The 21622-nt window shown below is 39.1% G+C and overlaps 1 protein-coding gene across 3 annotated transcripts; it reads left to right on the top strand.

The window, feature by feature from the left end:
- Positions 1–9953: 9953 nt before the first annotated feature.
- LOC309506061 (sterile alpha motif domain-containing protein 3-like) lies at positions 9954–20910 on the top strand. 3 transcript variants are annotated; one of them, XM_082179611.1, is made up of 11 exons: positions 9954–10154; positions 11549–14240; positions 14333–14429; positions 14529–14625; positions 14741–14797; positions 14897–14993; positions 15109–15165; positions 15627–16563; positions 17254–17409; positions 17535–17624; positions 19739–20910. In XM_082179611.1, exons 8-11 carry the CDS (start codon positions 15628–15630, stop codon positions 20060–20062), a joined length of 1506 nt encoding a protein of 501 aa, XP_082035737.1. In that variant the 5' UTR covers positions 9954–10154; positions 11549–14240; positions 14333–14429; positions 14529–14625; positions 14741–14797; positions 14897–14993; positions 15109–15165; position 15627; the 3' UTR covers positions 20063–20910. The 3 variants fall into 3 exon arrangements, with proteins under 3 accessions (XP_082035737.1, XP_082035738.1, XP_082035739.1); XM_082179612.1 differs by lacking the exon at positions 15109–15165; XM_082179613.1 differs by lacking the exons at positions 9954–10154; positions 11549–14240; positions 14333–14429; positions 14529–14625 and having other exon boundaries at positions 14713–14797.
- Positions 20911–21622: the final 712 nt, after the last annotated feature.

Genomic DNA, 21622 nt, shown 5'->3' with positions numbered 1-21622 from the left:
GGGGACTCATCCACGCTGGAGGATGGAAGAGATGAACGGCCGCATTTTTCGAAAGACTGGAACTTCTTTTTTTAGAACTTTAACAACTGAGAAAGATTCTAATCAAAACGGAGACCAAATTGGCATAGATACATAAAGGGGCAGTCATGGCCTAATGGTTTTCACTTTCACTTAAAGCATGGATGATAGTTTGGAGAGCATAGATTGGGCAGACAAAGACGAGGAAGGTTGAGGAAGTAAGATATAATACAAAGAGGAAAGGGTCAGACAATTTGTCACCAAAAAAGAACAGTGAGATAAGGAAAATGAAAAGACATCAGGCTGAAGTAGAAGAGTCAAGTGAGCAAAGAAAAGATTAAACAGAATTTAAAGCGATATTAGAATTTGAAAACAAAGGGAGAAACCTGCATCCACTAAAACTGTCGGAGGCAACCAAGAAGAGTTTTGGTGCCGTAAAAAAAAAAGCTAAATGTTTGCGAGGAGGTAGAGTAATAGTGATAGCTATAACAGTCAAAAACAGCTGGATCAAATCATGAAATATAAAACATTAAATGGAGGAAAAATAACGACGAAAGAGATCATTTCAGGGGATTCAACATCGGTCACAAATGAAGAAATTAAAGCAAACTTGAAAGGAAGAATACAAGAAGTCAAACTGCTAATATCAAATAGAGACAATAAAAAAACAGGACAGTCTCAGTGTAATGATACATTTCCATGATGCAATAATCGGGTTGTACTGGGCATGATGAGCTATCAAGTAAGAGAATATATACCTCCTCCTCTGAGATGCTTCAAATGTCAAAGAATAGGACATTTAGCATCAGTTTGCAGAGGAAAACATAGATGTGTGAAATGTGGGGACGAGCTCATTTAAAATATAAAGCAACGACTAGGAAATGCTGTAATTGCGGTGGAGATCACAGTGCAGCATACAGAGGATGTGAAGTTCAAAAACAAGCACAACAAATTCAGAGATACAAGATAGATAAAAACCACATACGCAGACGCTGTAAAAGAGTGCAAAAAAAAAAAAAAACTACCAAGAAAACTGTATGCAAAAGAAAACAGAACTAACACAATTATCACATAAACGTGTAGTGTCAGACTGTCACGATCCACACACAAATGAAACAGGTAGATCCAATAGCAGTATATTTATTGGGGAAATCCGCAATACATCCAGTCCAGGCAATAGGTCGTAATCCATAAGGCAATCCAAATACAAGAACACACAGGCAACACAGGGTATCAGAAGTGGCATGAGAAAACAACAAGGACTCCATAACAAACACTAAACAGGCAGGGTATATATAACACAGAACTAACAATGATAATGGGGAACAGCTGAGTGCAATGATACAGTGATGGGTACAGACAAGGATTGTGGGGAATGCAGTTCGTAATGTGGATGACACCGTGGGGAAGAGGACCTCTAGTGGACACCCAGGAAACACAAACCAGACACTGTGACACAGACAAGATAATGTTAGTTGAAAAGGAAAAAATCCTGGCATTCATGGTGAAGATTATCAAAATGGCACAAGAATAATTATAAACACATGAAAGATGTCAAACTTAGATCTGACCACTAGTGCCTGCCTCACTGGCGAATAGATGTGAATGGAATACAATAGAGAAGAACCCAATGGGAAGTGAACAATTTCCAGTTTACTGCACAGTTGATGTTAGAATAAGGCAATACAAGCTGTAACGTAAACGACTCGGGGTAAATGTGAATTAGCTCAAGACTATAGGGAATATTAATATTTATAACGCATGGTCATAATTCATAAGTCGCATGTACATTTATTTTATCAATTATCGAGATTACCTTGTTCTGTACTGTCTGATCATTACAGTTAAGAAGGGGTATCCCTTTTAAACTCCACGAAAGTTTTATCTTCTGGCCGCGAATATCAAACTTTCTGAGTTTATGAATTAAAACTACTCAAGGTAGTCAATATCGAGCTTGTAGCTTAGATCTTGAAGTTTCATTGACTTTTATAAGGTGGGTTTTCAAACACAGAGACAATTAAAAGTATAAATGGGTTTATTAATAAAATGGCACACACTAGAGATTATATAAACTACAAACATAAACGTACGTAAAAATGCAAACACCAATAAACATTTAACCGAACAAAAACATGAAATGAAAGAAAGAAAGAAAGATATAGAGGGAAGATAGAGGGTAACTTAAATCACAGACCTAAGACCTAGACACCTGGAACAGCTTTTATAGGAATCAATATACTTGCGAGTTGTGGTACTCTTTCAGTGTGATGCTGAAAAGGGGACGCGCGCGTGCGCGTGTCCGGCTGGTTTGCGTCTAGCTTTGTCTTCTGGGTCGTTTCGCAAAACGATGTAAAGGCTCACTTGAATTTAACGTTACCGAGAAAGTTCAGATTCGTCTCCCGGGATGGGAGAGGCTGGAAATCTTAGTTGCAGAGACCGGCAGCTACGACTCGAACATGGGTTCGTTCGATGGAGAAGGCCAGGGCCTCCTTCAGATGTTCCTTGGAGAAACGCCGCGCCGGGGAGGAGGGTCCAGAGAAGTTGGATGAGTTGAGTTGGAAGAATGAGAGTGGGAAGAGAGCGAAGAGAAGAGAAGGTTTTGGACTTTTATCAGTGTCCCAGGTGCCGTCCCCTCCTTCGTGTAGGACGAATCAGCTGTCGAGATTTTTCGAGCGGGAAGATTCCTTTGTCCGGTTAGACACGCCCACTCGAATGAGTCATGATTGACTTTAACTGGAGAGGATTTTCTCCAGACATATGAACTTATAAAACAATGCGCATCACTGAATTCTGTTATTGGAATTCAACTCCGTTAGCTGGAGAGGATTACAAAGATATCAAAAATAGAATCTAGGCGTTGTAGCCATGCAACGATACATTATTATGCATTTGTATAGGCAATAGCAGTTCTATTAAGGTCACAAATAGGACATATGCTTTCCTATGGGTTACACACACCTCTTAACACACAAATATATATATTTAGTACCTTTAGGAGTGACTTTATGGGTAAAAGTCCTTTTCTGAAAGGGGGTTTCTGTTTCACAGTCCAGAGTGTGTTTGTATGTGTGTGTGTGTTGGAATGTTGCGACCCTGTTATCTCATGCATAGGGCTGGATAGCTCTGTGGTCAAATTTTATGACCTGCCAATGAGCTCGGGTTACGGGATGCGATTCTACTGGGAGAACATTCTTCAAAAATACATTTCAGATCCAAACACTCGAAGATCATAACTGTATGATCACAACACATTAATCACACATACATACAGGAAATTCAGATACCAGTCTGAGTTACACACATTTTAAGTTAAACACAAAAGGATGTTGGTGTGTGTGTGTGTGTGTGTGTGTGTGTACGTGTGTGTGTGTTCTGGAATGTCACGAGTCTGTGAGGTTGTAAAAGTCACAGGGAGTCCAGAGCTGAAATGGGGGTTTTAGAGGGGATTCTAAGAAAACAGGGTTTCCTTATGTGACTCAAATGTCCCTCGGGGGAGCCACAAAGATGCAATTTTGACCGTTCAAGCAGACTTGGAGATCAGGATTTACTAATTTGAACAGCATGTGACCGCATGTCATAGTCATTGTCGTTACATATTCCCCCTTTTTGTTAGATAAAGACCTCGGAAGGACTTTATCGAACAACAAATTAGCGCAATGGTCGATGGCAAGCGGCTGATGACTGAGGACTCAGGTCAAATGAGGTTTAGGCGAGCCCCGGATCGGGACCCCCTTTTTGCGGTTCCATAGGAAACCACCAGACACGGCTTTGTGAGCTTTGCTGTGGCTGCTCACATTTGGTAGGGTCTGGTACAGGGTGAAAGCCAAGACGGGAGTCAGGGCGTGGTCGGTTACCGTGGAGGTGCACCGCACAGTGTCATCTGGGGTCCAGGTACGGACACAGGTGAGGTATTCAGGCTGGGCGGTTGCCCATGCTTGGAGGGACTGTGTTGAGTGCGAGTCCTGCCTTGGTGTTCAGGACTCAGGGTTGCTCTCTCCGTGCGATGCCGGATGCCAGACCTGGTGAGTGTGGCTGCTTTCTCGCGAACCACTGCGGCCTGCATCCTGTTAGGGGTGATAGGGAGAGAGAGAGAGAGAAGGAGAGAAAAAAAAATTCCAGCGATGGAGGTCCTTAGTTGGTTTAGGACAGTCTTTTTGGTTCGCTGAGGTTGGTATGCCACATGCTTTGATGTCCCATGCATGGCTTTTTGGCACATGTGGCGTCATTGTTACGCCTGCCCCCCCCCCCTTGTGCTTTGTGGCTTTACGAGCTGTGGCGCTGTGATGGCAACAGGTGCACAATGCGTATTGAAGTCTTGTGAACGCAACATGTGCGTGGTGGCAGACAGCTGTCTGAGGCACTGGTTGTCAGTGAGCTCGGATGGCCTGCGAGGGTGGTGGAGGGGTAAGTGGTGGCATAGGAAAAGTCTGTTCATCAGAGGCCCGCATGACTTTCTTTGTACACAGCGGAGGTAGCGTTTTAGCGGCTCTGAGGCGTGCAGTGTAGTTGGTAAAGTTCGTTTGTGCTGTGTAATCACTGCAATGGTTAGGGTGGGTGGGTGGGTTGTCTGTATGTGGCGCAGACATTGGTTTGGTTACTCAACTGCAGGTCAGTCAGGACCTTGAAGCAGTAGGTGTCAGTGTTCGTTTTCTGTGTCTGTGTCAGACGTGGCTGCACTGTCTTCATCTGTGATGTAAGAAGACTCTGCCTCACCAGTGTTCTGGAGAGAGTGGTTACAGGTTCGACGGTCTGGGCTTGGAGTTCTGGACGGCGGGTGATGCTGGTTCCAGAATCTTTCCGAGCGGTCGGTCCGACGCTTTGGACGGGCACCGTCACAGTCGTGCCGCCACCTGCTGGCCTGGAACGGTGTTGATTCTCTGTGGTAAGGTCTGTGTGCCGACGAAGATCGTCCAGGGCATTTTGAAGTCTTTCAACTTCCTGTTGTAGCGTTGTGTCCGTCTCGTCCTCTTCCTCGGTCAGGAAGATTAGCTGGTCTAGCCGACTCTGTGTGTGGGCTCGGTCCTTCCGGGCTTCTGTGGCCTGGAGCTGTAGTGCGGCTGTCTTTTGCTGCAGGTCGGCGTTGCTCCTTTCGCTGTCCCGGGCCCTGGCGACGAGTTTGAGTGCGAGGTCTCCGAAGATTTTGGACAGCTGCTCGTGGCTGTATGTCTGGGCTGGATCATGGGGCTCGAACTGGCTCAGGTCTGTGTCCCGTTGCTCTTGGCTCGAGCGATGTGGGTCCTGGGGCAGCACGGTCTTTGTTATGTCCCTCAGCCATGCCTCAAGGTCGTCCCAGCGGACTGCAGGACAGGGTGAGCTCGACATCTCGGCTTACTGTTGGCGAGAGAAGCACAGCACACACAAAAAGAGACAAAATGCAAGTTTGTTTTAGGGTCAAATGAGCTATACTCATACGGGCTATGCCGTTTATGAGAATTTCGGGGCTAACTGATGCCGACAGTTAGCTGAGCCAATTTCGTGGGTATGGATGAAACCCACAATAGAAATTTGGACAGGCGGTAGCCTGGGGGGGTCGTCTAGCGACGCCCGCTTTGATCGTCACTCTATTATTCAGCTTTTCCTGGGGTCTCTCTTAGGTTCTGTGTCTAAGTGAAATGAAAGAAACAAATCACAACAGAGTGGAGAAAGAGACAAGGTTGAAGGTAGGGAAGATCAGAGGGAAACACAACACAAGGAAGTGAATTGGTCTGCAATGAAATGTCACAAACAATAACACGGGGAGCGTTATTTAAGGAAAATAAATCAAATAAGATAAAATAAAATAAAATAAAGAGGCCTAAGCCTTATTAACACTGCGAGAGTTCCTGATCGGGCCAGGAGATGCGTGGGTTATCGGGACAGGACCTCGAAAGAAAGTGTGTCTTAGAGAGAGAAAGGTGAGTCCAAGCACTTAAAATACACCCGAAGGAATAGCTAGTATTCTGTGGTTCCTAATAAGTGGATGGGTTCTATCAAATTTTAGTTCACCTGGGGTGAATAGAGGTCATCCAGGTGGAAACCAGCGGGCGCGGTCAGACCCTCCGACGGTCCCAACACCAGAAGGAGTGCAGTGTCAGTAACGTCGGACAGATGATCCCCGCCCACCGGAAACCAACCAGTGATGACGTCTCATTCACCACAGTGCACTGACTGAGTCCTGCCAATAGATACACAATGAGGGATTACAATGTTAGACTTAAAGTAAATTAAGGCTTTCTGGTTTCATCAAATTGAGTAAATAGGTATGCAGGAGTCAGAGGCAAAGGCTTTACTAAAATAATGATACAACAAAGGAAATTACGATAATTGGTTGTAATTATCAGAATAACCTACCCCCCCCCCCCCCCCCTTGGAGAGACTGGAGAAAGAGGGAAGAGAAAAATAATTATCAATGAAATAAAATTTGAATAAACAACACAGGTTTGAGACGCAGGCAGAGGAAAAGGCCCCGGCAGTGGGTTTGTGCCACAAGGGTGAGGGCCGTGTTTCCTCTCAGTGGTCCACCTGGTTGAATAGACACAATTTGAAAAATGCAAACTTGTTTAAATTAAAATTCAAATAAGCATGCAATGAGAGGTCCAAAATAATAATAATAAGGAAGGAAAGAAAATTAGAATGATAACAGTGATGTATCAATACTAAAAATAATCAAAACTGAAATTCAGAATGACTTCCTATAATCCTTACAATAACACTGAGGTTATTAGTATGGATCATAAAAATAATCAAACGAAAAGGGGAGCAAGGAGACACTTCAATTGCAGACTGGGGGTTAAACAGATATTGATAAGTCGACCCAAGATCGCCACACGGTGGCGTGCTTCTTCCTAGGCGGACCTATCAATGAACTGAGTGAATCGAATCTAAGTTTTTAATTCGAAAAATTTTCCTTTTTTTTTTTCGAACTTAACTTAAAGTGTGACCGTCGAAAACAGAAAAAGGAATTGTCTAACTCCAAATAATATCAGCATAAGCTAAGCTTGAATGCAGTTAAGTATTTGAGAGAGAAAAATGAATGCAGAGAGAAAAAGAAATTGAAAGCAAGTATTATCTTAGAACGCCACGAGATGGCGTAGTTGCGCTCGCGCAGGCTGACGTCAGTGGGAGGCGACGCTCACGCAGGATGACGTCGGTTGGGGGCGCGTAATTTGAGAACTGCCCCAGACTTAGAGGCTGCCCTCTAGTGTCGGTCAGTGGCGTAATTCAGCAGATTTTTTTTTTTTTGGAATCACGTGGTGTTTTGCGCTTCTGTTGCATGCGGAAGACTGACGCGAGTTTCACAACATGTGACTAACAGGAATTACACATTATGCATTACAGATTGAGACGGTTTTAGAATAAGAACAGGGATTATCGTCTTTTCTTAATTCATAAAACTGGTCTCCAATTTACACATTATATATTATACACATGAGACGGTTTAAAGAAGGAGAACAGGGATTATCATCCGTTTTCTTAATTCATAAAACTGGCCTCCAATTACATATTATACATATAAAACGGTTTACATAACAACAGGCATTAAAACTTCGTGTTTTAATCACTAGAAACTGTGAGCAAACAGGCGTTGAACATCTATTTACTTAAGCTGTGAGCACACCAGGCATCAGAACAGCTGTGAGCAGGACTTATCATCTGCTCATCTCCCATAAGCATTAATCAAAATAGCACTTTTATGATTTTTGCGTAGGTTTACGAAATTGGATCGCGAGGCCAATTTCTGACCAGGAGTTATCGTTAACGTATTGTATATCATAAGGCCTATTACGACTGAAAACTATCAGATTTACGTCTTCGTCCTAAAAGAGATCCTTCGTCTTCATTTAGTCGGTTTAAATCATGTTACATGTATCAACTGCAAAGAGTTTTGCTTCGTCTTTACAGAGACAGATGTAATGTCATGGACTGCAGTTTTAGCAGAGCTGGGCTGGCTTTGTGCCCGCGATCAGCTGGGTGAGTTCGCCTTGGCGACTTATCTCACACTTCAAAACGCGCGTACAATTATTAAATAGCCATAATACACATTCAACTGAAACTGAATTTGTCCACCAAACAAAGTTTGAAACTGCTTTTGGATTCTCCACCATAATAATGTAACGTAAACGACTCGGGGTAAATGTGAATTAGCTCAAGACTATAGGGAATATTAATATTTATAACGCATGGTCATAATTCATAAGTCGCATGTACATTTATTTTATCAATTATCGAGATTACCTTGTTCTGTACTGTCTGATCATTACAGTTAAGAAGGGGTATCCCTTTTAAACTCCACGAAAGTTTTATCTTCTGGCCGCGAATATCAAACTTTCTGAGTTTATGAATTAAAACTACTCAAGGTAGTCAATATCGAGCTTGTAGCTTAGATCTTGAAGTTTCATTGACTTTTATAAGGTGGGTTTTCAAACACAGAGACAATTAAAAGTATAAATGGGTTTATTAATAAAATGGCACACACTAGAGATTATATAAACTACAAACATAAACGTACGTAAAAATGCAAACAAACCAATAAACATTTAACCGAACAAAAACATGAAATGAAAGAAAGAAAGAAAGATATAGAGGGAAGATAGAGGGTAACTTAAATCACAGACCTAAGACCTAGACACCTGGAACAGCTTTTATAGGAATCAATATACTTGCGAGTTGTGGTACTCTTTCAGTGTGATGCTGAAAAGGGGACGCGCGCGTGCGCGTGTCCGGCTGGTTTGCGTCTAGCTTTGTCTTCTGGGTCGTTTCGCAAAACGATGTAAAGGCTCACTTGAATTTAACGTTACCGAGAAAGTTCAGATTCGTCTCCCGGGATGGGAGAGGCTGGAAATCTTAGTTGCAGAGACCGGCAGCTACGACTCGAACATGGGTTCGTTCGATGGAGAAGGCCAGGGCCTCCTTCAGATGTTCCTTGGAGAAACGCCGCGCCGGGGAGGAGGGTCCAGAGAAGTTGGATGAGTTGAGTTGGAAGAATGAGAGTGGGAAGAGAGCGAAGAGAAGAGAAGGTTTTGGACTTTTATCAGTGTCCCAGGTGCCGTCCCCTCCTTCGTGTAGGACGAATCAGCTGTCGAGATTTTTCGAGCGGGAAGATTCCTTTGTCCGGTTAGACACGCCCACTCGAATGAGTCATGATTGACTTTAACTGGAGAGGATTTTCTCCAGACATATGAACTTATAAAACAATGCGCATCACTGAATTCTGTTATTGGAATTCAACTCCGTTAGCTGGAGAGGATTACAAAGATATCAAAAATAGAATCTAGGCGTTGTAGCCATGCAACGATACATTATTATGCATTTGTATAGGCAATAGCAGTTCTATTAAGGTCACAAATAGGACATATGCTTTCCTATGGGTTACACACACCTCTTAACACACAAATATATATATTTAGTACCTTTAGGAGTGACTTTATGGGTAAAAGTCCTTTTCTGAAAGGGGGTTTCTGTTTCACAGTCCAGAGTGTGTTTGTATGTGTGTGTGTGTTGGAATGTTGCGACCCTGTTATCTCATGCATACACTGTAAAAAATAATTGCCATTTCAACTTTTTTTTTTTTGTAGACACAACTTAATTTTTAGAAATTGTCCAGACAACAAGAAAATTTAAGTTTAATTGTCCACAACTAAGCTGAAAGTTGAATTAACTAGTATAACTAGTTGTTTCAACTAGAAAATGCATGTTGATACAATTGCACATACACCAACAAAATAACTAATATATTTTCTTAATAAAATTCTCTTAACAATTTGCAAGAGTAAATTCTAAGTACATTTTACTGCTCTAACATCAAGCACAACTCACTTGTCATTATCAGTTAAAATCTACTTAAAGCAATTCATAAAGTAATATGTAATTATATACATATAAAGGTGCATATATTTAAATGTTAATTTAAGAATTTGTAGTTTTCATTGAATTTTAATACCACCATGTAAAAAAATAATAAGATGGTTAATTTAATACATTTCAACATACCACAAGGATCCTTTTGTTTTCAGTATAGATTTTCGCGGGCTTTGCTCTGTGTAATATCGCGAGATCTAAGTAAGCAGGACTAAAGCAGGTGGAAACTCAAGCAGTTACAGCAGCAGGAGTATTTCATTCAGCATCATCAAACAACCATCGTCTCTGCATATAATAAGGTGAGTTCAATTAATAATTTAATAACTATGATACTAAACTAATCTGGTCGAATTTCATTACTAATTAATGGATTGATTGCCGATTTTCCATGAGCCGGTAAGATATTCGAAATGGCGCCTGTATAAGCTAGTTACGTTAATGATGGTGGTTAAAATGCAATATTTCTCAACTCCTTAACTAATATTGAATTTTATTGTATTAATTTTTACTATTTGGCATAAACAGCAGATGTGGACTGACATTGGGTCTGTCTTGTTTGTTTCCCGCCCTCGTTGGTGATTGAGCAGATATCCCTATTATCTTAGTTGAGTAGAATTTAATTTATGATAGTTTAATAATTACGATACTAAACTGAATCAGTTCGAATTTTAATCCTAATTAATGGATTGGTTACAGTTTTGCACGATGCTATCCGTAATGTAAGCAATTCGTAAAATGGCGCCGAAGCATATAAGTTAGATTTCGGATGAAATTGTTGATCATAGTAGTATTTAAAATGTATTAAATTAGCCTGTTTTTGGACTAATATTGTATTTAGAGTTTGATTAATTAATATTCGATAGCAGGTGCGAACTGAGCACCGGAAGGCTTTTCCAAAGAATGGGCCGCGAATGGTTTCTCACAAAGCCGCGGTATGTATTTTAGCAGGGCTGAGTGAGGTTTAGGGTTTAACGTTAACAGTGACTGACAGGACGATGGGATGCGCAAGATAACTTTTAATAAAACTAGTATTTCTTCGTTTAATATACGTGAGTTTGTCGTTTTATCACAGTATTTTCATTAAGATAACGATGAACCACAAACTAAGCATTCATTTTAATGTAACATTAGGGGAAATATAATTTTTTTTTTTTTTAACTACAACATGAGTAACGTTAGGCCTAAACCATAACATCCATCTTTTTAATTTACGTAGTTAAATGTTCGGTGTTTAATATAAGCACTGCTGTCAATCAAATTTTTCTTTTATTTAAAAATTCTACTTTTGTGACCTAGTCCTAGATTTTTAGCCCAACCTAAAAAAATAACGTTACTGCAGTGTAATTCTCTGAACTTTCTAGAGCAATAATTATCAAACGTTGAACTTTACCATAGATATATAGATACCATAGATACTATAACAGGGTTATTTAGAAAATGAATGTGGCCAAATGTACCCAAACACATTTAAATACTAAAGGCATGTTAAATGCTGCTTGCAGCAATATTTAAATATTGTCCTCTCTGTGATATTTAATACTTTTCTTTTAAAATGTTCCATGTGTGATTGCCTGAACTGCTATGTCTTGATTAGGGAGTAGATATGACAAATTGTTGCAAACGACTAAACGGATTGAAAAGATGTACACTACTTAATATACATAAAAATTAATTGATGTTTGTATATTTTCAGGAAATGGTCCCCCCCTTCCCTGGATTGTGACAGTTTCAATGAAATGGAAATGCAAGCTTTGCTCATATAGTTCATCGAATCAACGCACAATAACAAGGCATTATACACTAAAGCACGGACACTACAGCAGGTTTTGTCCCTTACCATGTTTGTATAATGATTGTGTTTGTACGTTCAAAAGACAAATTGACCTGAAAAGGCATTTGAGGCAGCATGGGCCATCACAAAATTCATCAGAACCCCTAACTGTTCACATACTCTGTGACTTATGTGGTTTTTCAGAACCCTGCCACCTTCGCCAGTATTTGGCACATTTACGCTGCCATCTAAAAAATAAGGAAACTGTGAAATGCCCTTATCGGCAGTGTTCATTCCGTTCTAACGTGTACTCCACATTTACAGCACATCATAGTCGTTTTCACAGTTCAGGTAGCGTAAAGGACTTTCGACCAGAATTGTTTTGTGAGAATTATTCTAATTTGGATGAAGACAATCCAGGTAGTGCATCTGTGGTTGAATTGGATGAGTCCATTTCTGATGTTGAAGAACATGATGATGCCAATAATGAGGTGTATCTGCAGCGAAAACTGGCATCCCTTTTTTTGCGAATGCAAACACTATTGCATGTTTCAAAGTCAGCCACTCAAGAAATAATAGATGGGTTTTATGAGGTTAGTGTCCTCACAGGAGAACTAAGCAAGAAATTAATAGAACAAATTCTGCTGCAACACAATGTTAATCTAGAAACATCAACACTGATAACAGAAACATTAGACAAAACTGTCCCTCTTTCTTTCTTGTCAAGGACTGGTCCATTAGGCACTGACCACAAGAGGTCTTCTTTTTTCAAGGAAAACTTTAAGGTTATTGAACCTATTGAGTACATTTTAGATTTAGATAAGGGTAGAAAAAAGGTTTATGTCCCGATTTTACCTGTACTGAATGAGTTGTTAAATAGAGATGATGTCCTTGACAAAGTTTTACCTGAGAAGGTTTCTGGGTTAAACTCTGGGGTGTATGAAAGTTTTCTTGATGGACAGTATTTCAGGGAAAATCAGTTTTTCTCAACAGAAGAGTTACGTATTGCGATAGGGTTGTATATTGATGACTTTGAAGTTTGTAACCCTTTAGGCACTTCAAGGAAAAAGCACAAGATTTGTGCCGTCTATTGGGTTCTGGCTAATCTACCACTTCGGTATAGATCATCTTTATCATCTATTAATCTTGCACTGTTATGTTACAGCAATGACTTGAAAACCTATGGATATGCTGCTGTTCTAGAACCACTTCTTAGAGACCTTAAACATCTTGAAAATCAAGGTTTGTACATCAAAAGACTAGGGGCACATGTTCAGGGTACAGTTGCTTTTGTATCTGCAGATAATCTAGCTGCCCACTCACTAGCAGGTTTCCAAGAATCCTTCTCTGTTGACAAATGTTGTAGGTTTTGTCTTGCGAGTCGAAAGGACTTTCAAACTGTACCAGTTAGGAGTGGATCATTCCCACTCAGAACTAAACTTTCCCATGATGGCCATGTTTCGTGTCTCAGTAGCGATGAAACACTAAAAAGTGTTGAGGGTGTAAAGGCCAGCTGTGTTTTGAATAGACTAGAACATTTTCATTCATCAACAGGTTTTCCACCTGATGTTCTACATGATCTTTTTGAAGGAATTGTTCCAGCAGAACTCTGTTTGTGTCTGTCAGATTTGATTGAAAGAGGCTTTTTCACACTTAATGATTTGAATAGTGTCATCCAAAACTTTCCTTATAAGTTTTCTGATAAGACTAATCGACCTCAGAAAATACCAATAACGTTCAAAGCTAAACGGACAATTGGAGGAAATGGACATGAAAATTGGACACTATTGAGACTACTTCCTTTCATGATTGGTCATTTGGTTCCTGAACATGACAAAACCTGGGGTATCATTTTGGAGTTAAAAGTGATTGTTGAACTTCTGTCTTCACCTACGTTTACTGAAGAATCTGTGTGCTTTTTGGAGTCAAAAATTTCTGACCACAGGCTGTTGTTGCTGGAGGTTTTTCCTAACTTCAAGTTGAAACCTAAACACCATTTTGTGGAACATTATCCTAAACTAATCCATTGTTTCGGACCTTTATTGAACTTCTGGACAATCCGCTTCGAGGGAAAACATAGCTTTTTTAAAAAAGTTGTCCGCGATGTCAACAATTTTAAAAACATTTTACTCACTTTAGCCACAAAGCACCAACTTATGTTTGGCTACTGTCTTGATATGCCCAGCCTTTTCAAGCCAGAACTTGAAGTACAGAGTGTTTCTGTTGTTTCTCCTGCTATATTGGACCATGGCCTAAAGCAGGCCATTAACAGGAAGTATGAAGATGTTGCATCTGTTTCCCTGGCAACAACACTTTCTCTGCATGGAACAACATATTCAGAGGGAATGTTCGTCTCCGTTGGAAGCACAAGTGGGCTTCCTGATTTTGGGAAAATTGTCAAACTGCTCATAGTGGCTAACAAGGCATTGTTCGTTGTTGAACCTTTTTCAGCTGTGTACTTGGAACATCTTGGATCTTTTGAACTGTTTAGACAACTGTCTGCTGATCTCCTACTGCTACAACCTGAGGAACTAAACCACTATTACCCACTGTATTCCTACACCATCCAAAGACGGCTTCTTCTTACACCAAAAATATTTTTACTTCATTAAAGGTACACTCAGTAATTATTATTAACTTTTGGAACAGTATAATGTTGTTGTTTTTTAATATGTTAGTAAGGTATTGTTCATTGAACATTTTCAGCTGTGGACTTGGAGCGTCTCGTGTCTTTTGAACTGCCCAGCTAACTCTCCGCTGAACGACTTCTGCTCTCTCCAAAAGACTTTTTACTTCTTTAAAGGTAAACTCAGTAATTTTAATTATTATTAACTTTTGGAACAGTATAATGTTGTTGTTTTTTTAATATGTTAGTAAGGTATTGTTCATTGAACATTTTCAGCTGTGGACTTGGAGCATCTTGTGTCTTTTGAACTGCCCAGCTAACTCTCCGCTGAACGACTTCTGCTCTCTCCAAAAGACTTTTTACTTCTTTAAAGGTACACTCAGTAATTATAATTTTTATAAACTTTTGGAACAGTATAATGTTGTTGTTTTTTAATATGCTAGTAAGGTATTGTTCATTGAGCGTCTCGTGTCTTTTGAACTGCCCAGCTAACTCTCCGCTGAACGACTTCTGCTCTCTCCAAAAGACTTTTTACTTCTTTAAAGGTAAACTCAGTAATTTTAATTATTATTAACTTTTGGAACAGTATAATGTTGTTTTTTTTTTAATATGTTAGTAAGGTATTGTTCATTGAACATTTTCAGCTGTGGACTTGGAGCATCTCGTGTCTTTTGAACTGCCCAGCTAACTCTCCGCTGAACGACTTCTGCTCTCTCCAAAAGACTTTTTACTTCTTTAAAGGTAAACTCAGTAATTTTAATTATTATTACCTTTTGGAACAGTATAATGTTGTTGTTTTTTAATATGCTAGTAAGGTATTGTTCATTGAGCGTCTCGTGTCTTTTGAACTGCCCAGCTAACTCTCCGCTGAACGACTTCTGCTCTCTCCAAAAGACTTTTTACTTCATTAAAGGTACACTAAGTAATTTTGTGATATATCAGCTCACAGCAGGCACACACTGTGTAGTAATTACAGGGTTCCCGCGGGGTCTTAAAGTCTTAAAATGTCTTAAATTCTGAAACGTCTTGAAAACAGCCAGATTTTCATCCACGGTCTTAAATTTAAGTTTAGTGGATAAATATATTTAGCCTATTTTTTATTCAGATTGCACAGTTGGAAAGAAAATATATTTATAGGAACATTTCAGCAGGCTCAAGATAATTAATACAGTGACCATTATTCATTATTTTAATCAATTCGCAGCCATAAAACGTGATAATCCGCATTCTCATGTATGTAGTGCGCTGAAGTATTCCGTCAAAATGGCTGACACGCGGCTAGGGGTCACGTGACTGGGAGATCCCTATAACCAGCTGCGTATTGCTACTTGTATTTTGATAATCGGTTCTTTCCCTTCTGTGTTTTACATTTAGGATGTTGCTCAGGGTTGTGTTGTCACCAGATGACATCAGGAAGGTGGTGATTGATGAGCTGCCAGAAAACGTTGAAGATCTGAAGTTGATTTTGAGGTCTAAACTTAATCTGGATGGGGAGTTTGTGTTACAATATGAAGATCCAGATTTTCAGAATGATTTAGTCAATCTGACAAGACTAACAGATTTACCAAAGGAGAGAGCGACACTGAAGATCATCCAGAAGACACCACCAAATGAACAGTTTAATGACCGCAGTAACCATGACACCCCCAGCACATCTGCATCATCATTGGTGTCGGGTACACCCAGTCAATCAAAGGGCTGGCCTGAGCCCTTCATCATTCCAAGTTTTTCATATGATGCGGAACTGAAGCTCCGGCGATCAAATGATGCACACACAAAAGATGGTTCCCTTTTGGATGTTACAAAGGAACTTAAAACTGAAATCCTAAACAAACTTGCAGAAGTTATGTTCAACTTTAATCCATACCCATTACGGGAACAAATTGAAAGCGTTGCCAAAGCCTTGGTTGAAAAACATCCGTGCTTAAAAGAGCCAGGGTCTTCGTGTGGCTGGTACTGCTGGAAGTTCAGTTTGAGTTTTAAAATGGGAAACTTCAGACAGAAGTTGCGTGTAGCAGGATGTCCAGCACTGTCAGTCTCCACAGATGGCACAGGTAAAAGACGCCTTAAGAAGCCGAGGCGGTCTGAAACCAATTTTTTGCCTGATATGCCAGAAGGCGAAACCACCAGCTCCCTCGAAGAAGAAAGGAGAGCTCTGCTGATAGAAGTTAAAAAGAAGAACCCTAATAATAAATTCATTGATGCTGCCATGGCAAGCACATATGCTCTAAGGAGAAAAGAGATCATTGATAAAGAGCCACTTGTGAGTGATGTTCAATCCAGATGGCCAGCGTTATTCACAGAAAGACAGGTATTTTTTTGGCATTTTCAAACACTAAACGCTTTCGATATTAAGAATTCAATTGTTCATGCTGCATTAATTGCATTACATTTTTTAATGTGTTAAACAAAGAAATTGGATGCATGCGTTCATCTTAACAGCACTTATACAGGTCCTTCTCAAAATTAGCATATCGTGATAAAGTTCATTATTTTCCATAATGTAATGATAAAAATTTAACTTTTATATATTTTAGATTCATTGCACACCAACTGAAATATTTCAGGTCTTTTATTGTTTTAATACTGATGATTTTGGCATACAGCTCATGAAAACCCAAAATTCCTGTCTCAAAAACTTAGCATATCATGAAAAGGTTCTCTAAACGAGCTATTAACCTAATCATCTGAATCAACTAATTGAAAGATTAATTTTTATCATTGCATTATGGAAAATAATGAACTTTATCACGATATGCTAATTTTTTGAGAAGGACCTGTATATATATCTATCATTAATCACTGGATGTGATATGGTTGGTTTTGAATGAGAAACGGAGTATGTAACTCCCTTTGCATCTTTTTGGTCTGTCTCTCCCAAATCATGTAATATTGCTTAAGAAGACAGTTAATTAAACTACTATAATTGTATAATAATCAGTAATGAATAATATAATATTAATTTGAGTCACATGGTCTTTTTTTAATGTTATGCTTTTAGATTGTTGCTGAATTTAGCCGTCTCTTGTCTGCTGACCTTATGAGTTCATTCTATGAGGGCTTAGATGAACTTCTCCCCAGGTTTTTGGAGCTGTACAAAAACATGGACCATGACAGTGTACAGCTTCATAAAATCCTCCAATGGCTTGATGCTGATGTAAGTATTCCTTGTAAACCAATAAGGGTTTTGTGAAATGTTTTGTTAGAACCCACATAAAACAACATATAAATATATTTCTTGTGTGTAAGTACTTGTGTGTTGTGTGCATACTGACATTTCAGGACTCAAACCAGAACAAGCGAACTGCTGTCCTGCTTGGCTTGCCCCACTTCCTTCGTGAGAACTCCTCCAGTTTTTTGAAGTCTTGTGAGGTGTGTTTAAAGACAGACAATACTTGCATATGAGATTAATTGTGCTCTTTGAAAATTGTCTCTAATACAGAAATTTATTTTAATACTACTGTTAGGGATGTAACGATTCATTCGCAACCGGTTGAAAAGCGATTAAAATGTCATTCAAGTCGGTTGATGTTAAACGAATCTTGATTCACGTTTTAAACAGCAGGGATAATCGACTGAACCGATTCAAATCAAGTTCAAAGAAACATGTTTGTTTGTATACTCGTCATCATGTTGGTAAGGTCGTGTAAGTACCGCCCCATTGTTTACTAGCTTGGAGAAGGAGGATCGTTCAAATTTTATTATATGTCGAATGACATATTTATGTCTGTGTCAGTTTGTTTAAAAAGGTCCTTTCGTGTATGTTTAATGTTTAATGAATGTTTAATGTCACCTGTGACCTTTCCAACGTGATGACGTCATGCCCGGCACATCGCAGACCAGCAATTGTGGAAAAAGACGAACAATTGTGGTTAAAGTATTTACATTTTTATTTTTTGGGGGAACTAATCCTTTAACCCAGTGTTTCTCAAACTTTTTCTGCCATTCCCCACTTCGGAGGTAGGGAAGGGTTCCGAGCCCCACCTGTCCCCAATCACCCCAACAAAATGTTAATAAACTAGGCTTTAAGTTTAACTGTTAAAATGCATTTTATTAACATCACATTTTAAAAACTTAACATCAAATAACAGCATTAAAAACTTTCAAATAGAGAAAATGAAAGTGCAATTATATTATCACGTTGCATGAAATAAGTCTCAAAAGTCAAGTGTAGATAAATTGTTTGCATTTAGCCTCCGATAACATCAAATTCAGAAACTGAGAAAATACAAGTGTGGACTAGTTGTGCTTTGATTCATTTTGTCACTTCGCAAACTGCATGCAAAAGGACAAAAAAATAATCTCAAATTGAGCTAAAGGTGGTAAATTCCTAATAATGTACGTATTTTAATAAGATACAATACGTTGCGCATATCTAACACGATCGTTATAAAGGTGTTTGAACAACAAAACACATCCACTTGCATATTTGACAATCGTAATATCAGATATTTCATGCCATATCTAACACATTCATGAATATTTTGAATAAAAAAGGAAAAATGACATAAGCAGATCATTCATTCGGGCGGGATTTTGACATTTCAAAATACATTTGTAATTTCGTTATTTCAAATGTAGAAGCGTTGCGCGTGGTTAGCGCACTCATAATCCGCCGGCGCGACCACAACATTGTCCGACATCAAATGGCAAACGTAATGCAAGCAGAACGAAACTGCTCGTTATTGTGTTGTTGACGGACCGTTTATCAGTTTGGACCAAAGCAGCGCGAGCCGATCTTGATCAAGCGACACTGTTACTACACAGCGCTAATAAGATATCCAGTAAAGAAATCATTTTAATTCGCTACAGAAGTAATAACATCGCTGCGATATCTAGTGAGAAAAATTCACATTTCTCCGTTATTAACGGATCAAACAGTGCTGACGTGGAAACCAGGAAGAAACATTGTGCCATGAATGAACTATCCAGTGTCCACAGATCAGCAACATTCACCATGGATTTACTGTAGTAACACTCACTGTAACCATGGAAGTTTGGCAGGAATAGTAGGCTATAATGCCTTCAAGTAACATTACGTCGGTTTTATTTTGACATTATGAATACAATTGCTGCCCTCAAATGTTAATCATTCTGAACTAAAATAAACCTTTGTTTATAAGTACTACAATATATTTTCCAAGGAGCTGTTTTGTTTTATATGCTCCTAAGAAGAGTCAATTATAGCTCCAGAATTGCTCAAAGTAAAAAAAAATCAAAATTAAAAAAATTAAATCAAGGAAATTTCTCTGGCATTTCTTTCTTTTTGCTGTATCAAAAATGTACCAAACCGAACTGTGACACAAGTGTATCGTATCGAACCTAACCGTGAATTTTGTGAACCGTTACACCCCTACTGTTTACACAACAGCTGATGCGAGAGTAAGTGTAACATAAAGCAATTTGGCAACTGTGTTAATCTCTCTTGTTGTTGTTGTCATGTGGAATGGGTTAAATTTTTTTCTTGTCTTTTCTTTTCTTTTCAGCCATCCAGTGAAATTGAGGACGTTGTGAAAGGAACTGACGTGGGCATTCTAATTGTAACTGAGGAGCAGCAATGTGATGTGCTTCCCAAAGACACAATTGATATCGCTCTCATTTTGGAGGAACATCTTGTTGTCACTGACATCTCAGATGTCCCCAAGGCATTTGGACTCCTGATGGGTCTTCTTTATGTTGTCAATATCGACTACCCCAAGACAATGAAATACACCTTTGAAGCTCTGCAAAAACTTGTTATGAACATTGGTGGGAGCAGCTGTTCATCACGTGTTCATGGGCTTCGCAACAAGCTCTTGCGCAAAAAGTAGACCTTTTTTTTTTTTTTTAAGGAGCTTTAGGCTTTTTTGTGCCTTTTGCTATACTTTTTAGCATGCACATTTAAAGTTTGTCATGTTCTGACTTCAACTATGCATGTTTACACATCTCATGAAAACAAATGTTAATGTTTCCCGTCTCAATTTTCTATACAGTATAATATGCAATTTCCTCTTCTATCCCTTCTATCTTTGTTTCGTTTTATGACCAATAAATTGCATTGTGGTAGGAGTGTTTGGAAATTTGCAAGGTTAATATTCAGTGTTTAAACTGCTGTCTTATTTGAGCTATGCTATGTAGAATCAGACCTTTATGCTTTTATTACATCTGTTTTAATGAATTGAAATGTAGTATTTAACATTTGTCATATGATGTTTCTTTAAAAGGTGTGGTCTTTTTATGTACTTCTTGCAGAAAGTTGATTTAGGAACTTTCTCATGATTTGTGCTATGCATATCCTACAATTTTTATTTCTCTTATAGTACAGTACACTCATTTTCCTTTAAATAGATGAGTGATTTTGTCTTGCTTACAAATCAATACAAAAAAGTGATTTCAGTTGATCTGTTGACAGGAAATTGCTTGTTCAACTTAAATGTGAATGAAAGAGTTGTCTATCATTAAATAAATGAATGCAAGGCAAAATGTGTTGTCATCTTTATTTTAAATTCAAGTTAAAATATTTTTCCAGTTGACATAACTTGACTTGTTGACTGGACTAGGAAATTATGGTTAATTCCACTAATGGGAAATTACTTCAGCAAAAGATATATTGTCAAGTTGACAAAAAAATTTAAGGCAGCGGGGTAACAAAGTTTTTTAAGTTGACTCAACAAATTGTTTTTTACAGTGTAGGGCTGGATAGCTCTGTGGTCAAATTTTATGACCTGCCAATGAGCTCGGGTTACGGGATGCGATTCTACTGGGAGAACATTTCAGATCCAAACACTCGAAGATCATAACTGTATGATCACAACACATTAATCACACATACATACAGGAAATTCAGATACCAGTCTGAGTTACACACATTTTAAGTTAAACACAAAAGGATGTTGGTGTGTGTGTGTGTGTGTGTGTGTGTGTGTGTACGTGTGTGTGTGTTCTGGAATGTCACGAGTCTGTGAGGTTGTAAAAGTCACAGGGAGTCCAGAGCTGAAATGGGGGTTTTAGAGGGGATTCTAAGAAAACAGGGTTTCCTTATGTGACTCAAATGTCCCTCGGGGGAGCCACAAAGATGCAATTTTGACCGTTCAAGCAGACTTGGAGATCAGGATTTACTAATTTGAACAGCATGTGACCGCATGTCATAGTCATTGTCGTTACAAAGCAAATAAATGGTGAAAAATTGTGTTTTGATAAAGCAAACTGTGAGTCATTTAAAAATCATTATGTTATACAAATATTAATTTTAACAACGAAAGCTTGGAGATGTCATGCAGAGAGTCTAGTAGCAGAGGCAGAAAGAAAGGAAAAATAGTACGTTGGTGGTCTGAAGACTGTGGGGCAATTCAAATAAGAAATCAAGCATTCAAAACATTAAAGAAAAGTCT

This window comes from Leuciscus leuciscus, assembly GCF_965113295.1.
Source record: "Leuciscus leuciscus genome assembly, chromosome: 9".
Lineage (NCBI taxonomy): Eukaryota > Metazoa > Chordata > Actinopteri > Cypriniformes > Leuciscidae > Leuciscus > Leuciscus leuciscus.
The sequence above is the reverse complement of the archived record's forward strand: the minus strand, read 5'-3'. Positions and strand labels throughout refer to the sequence as shown.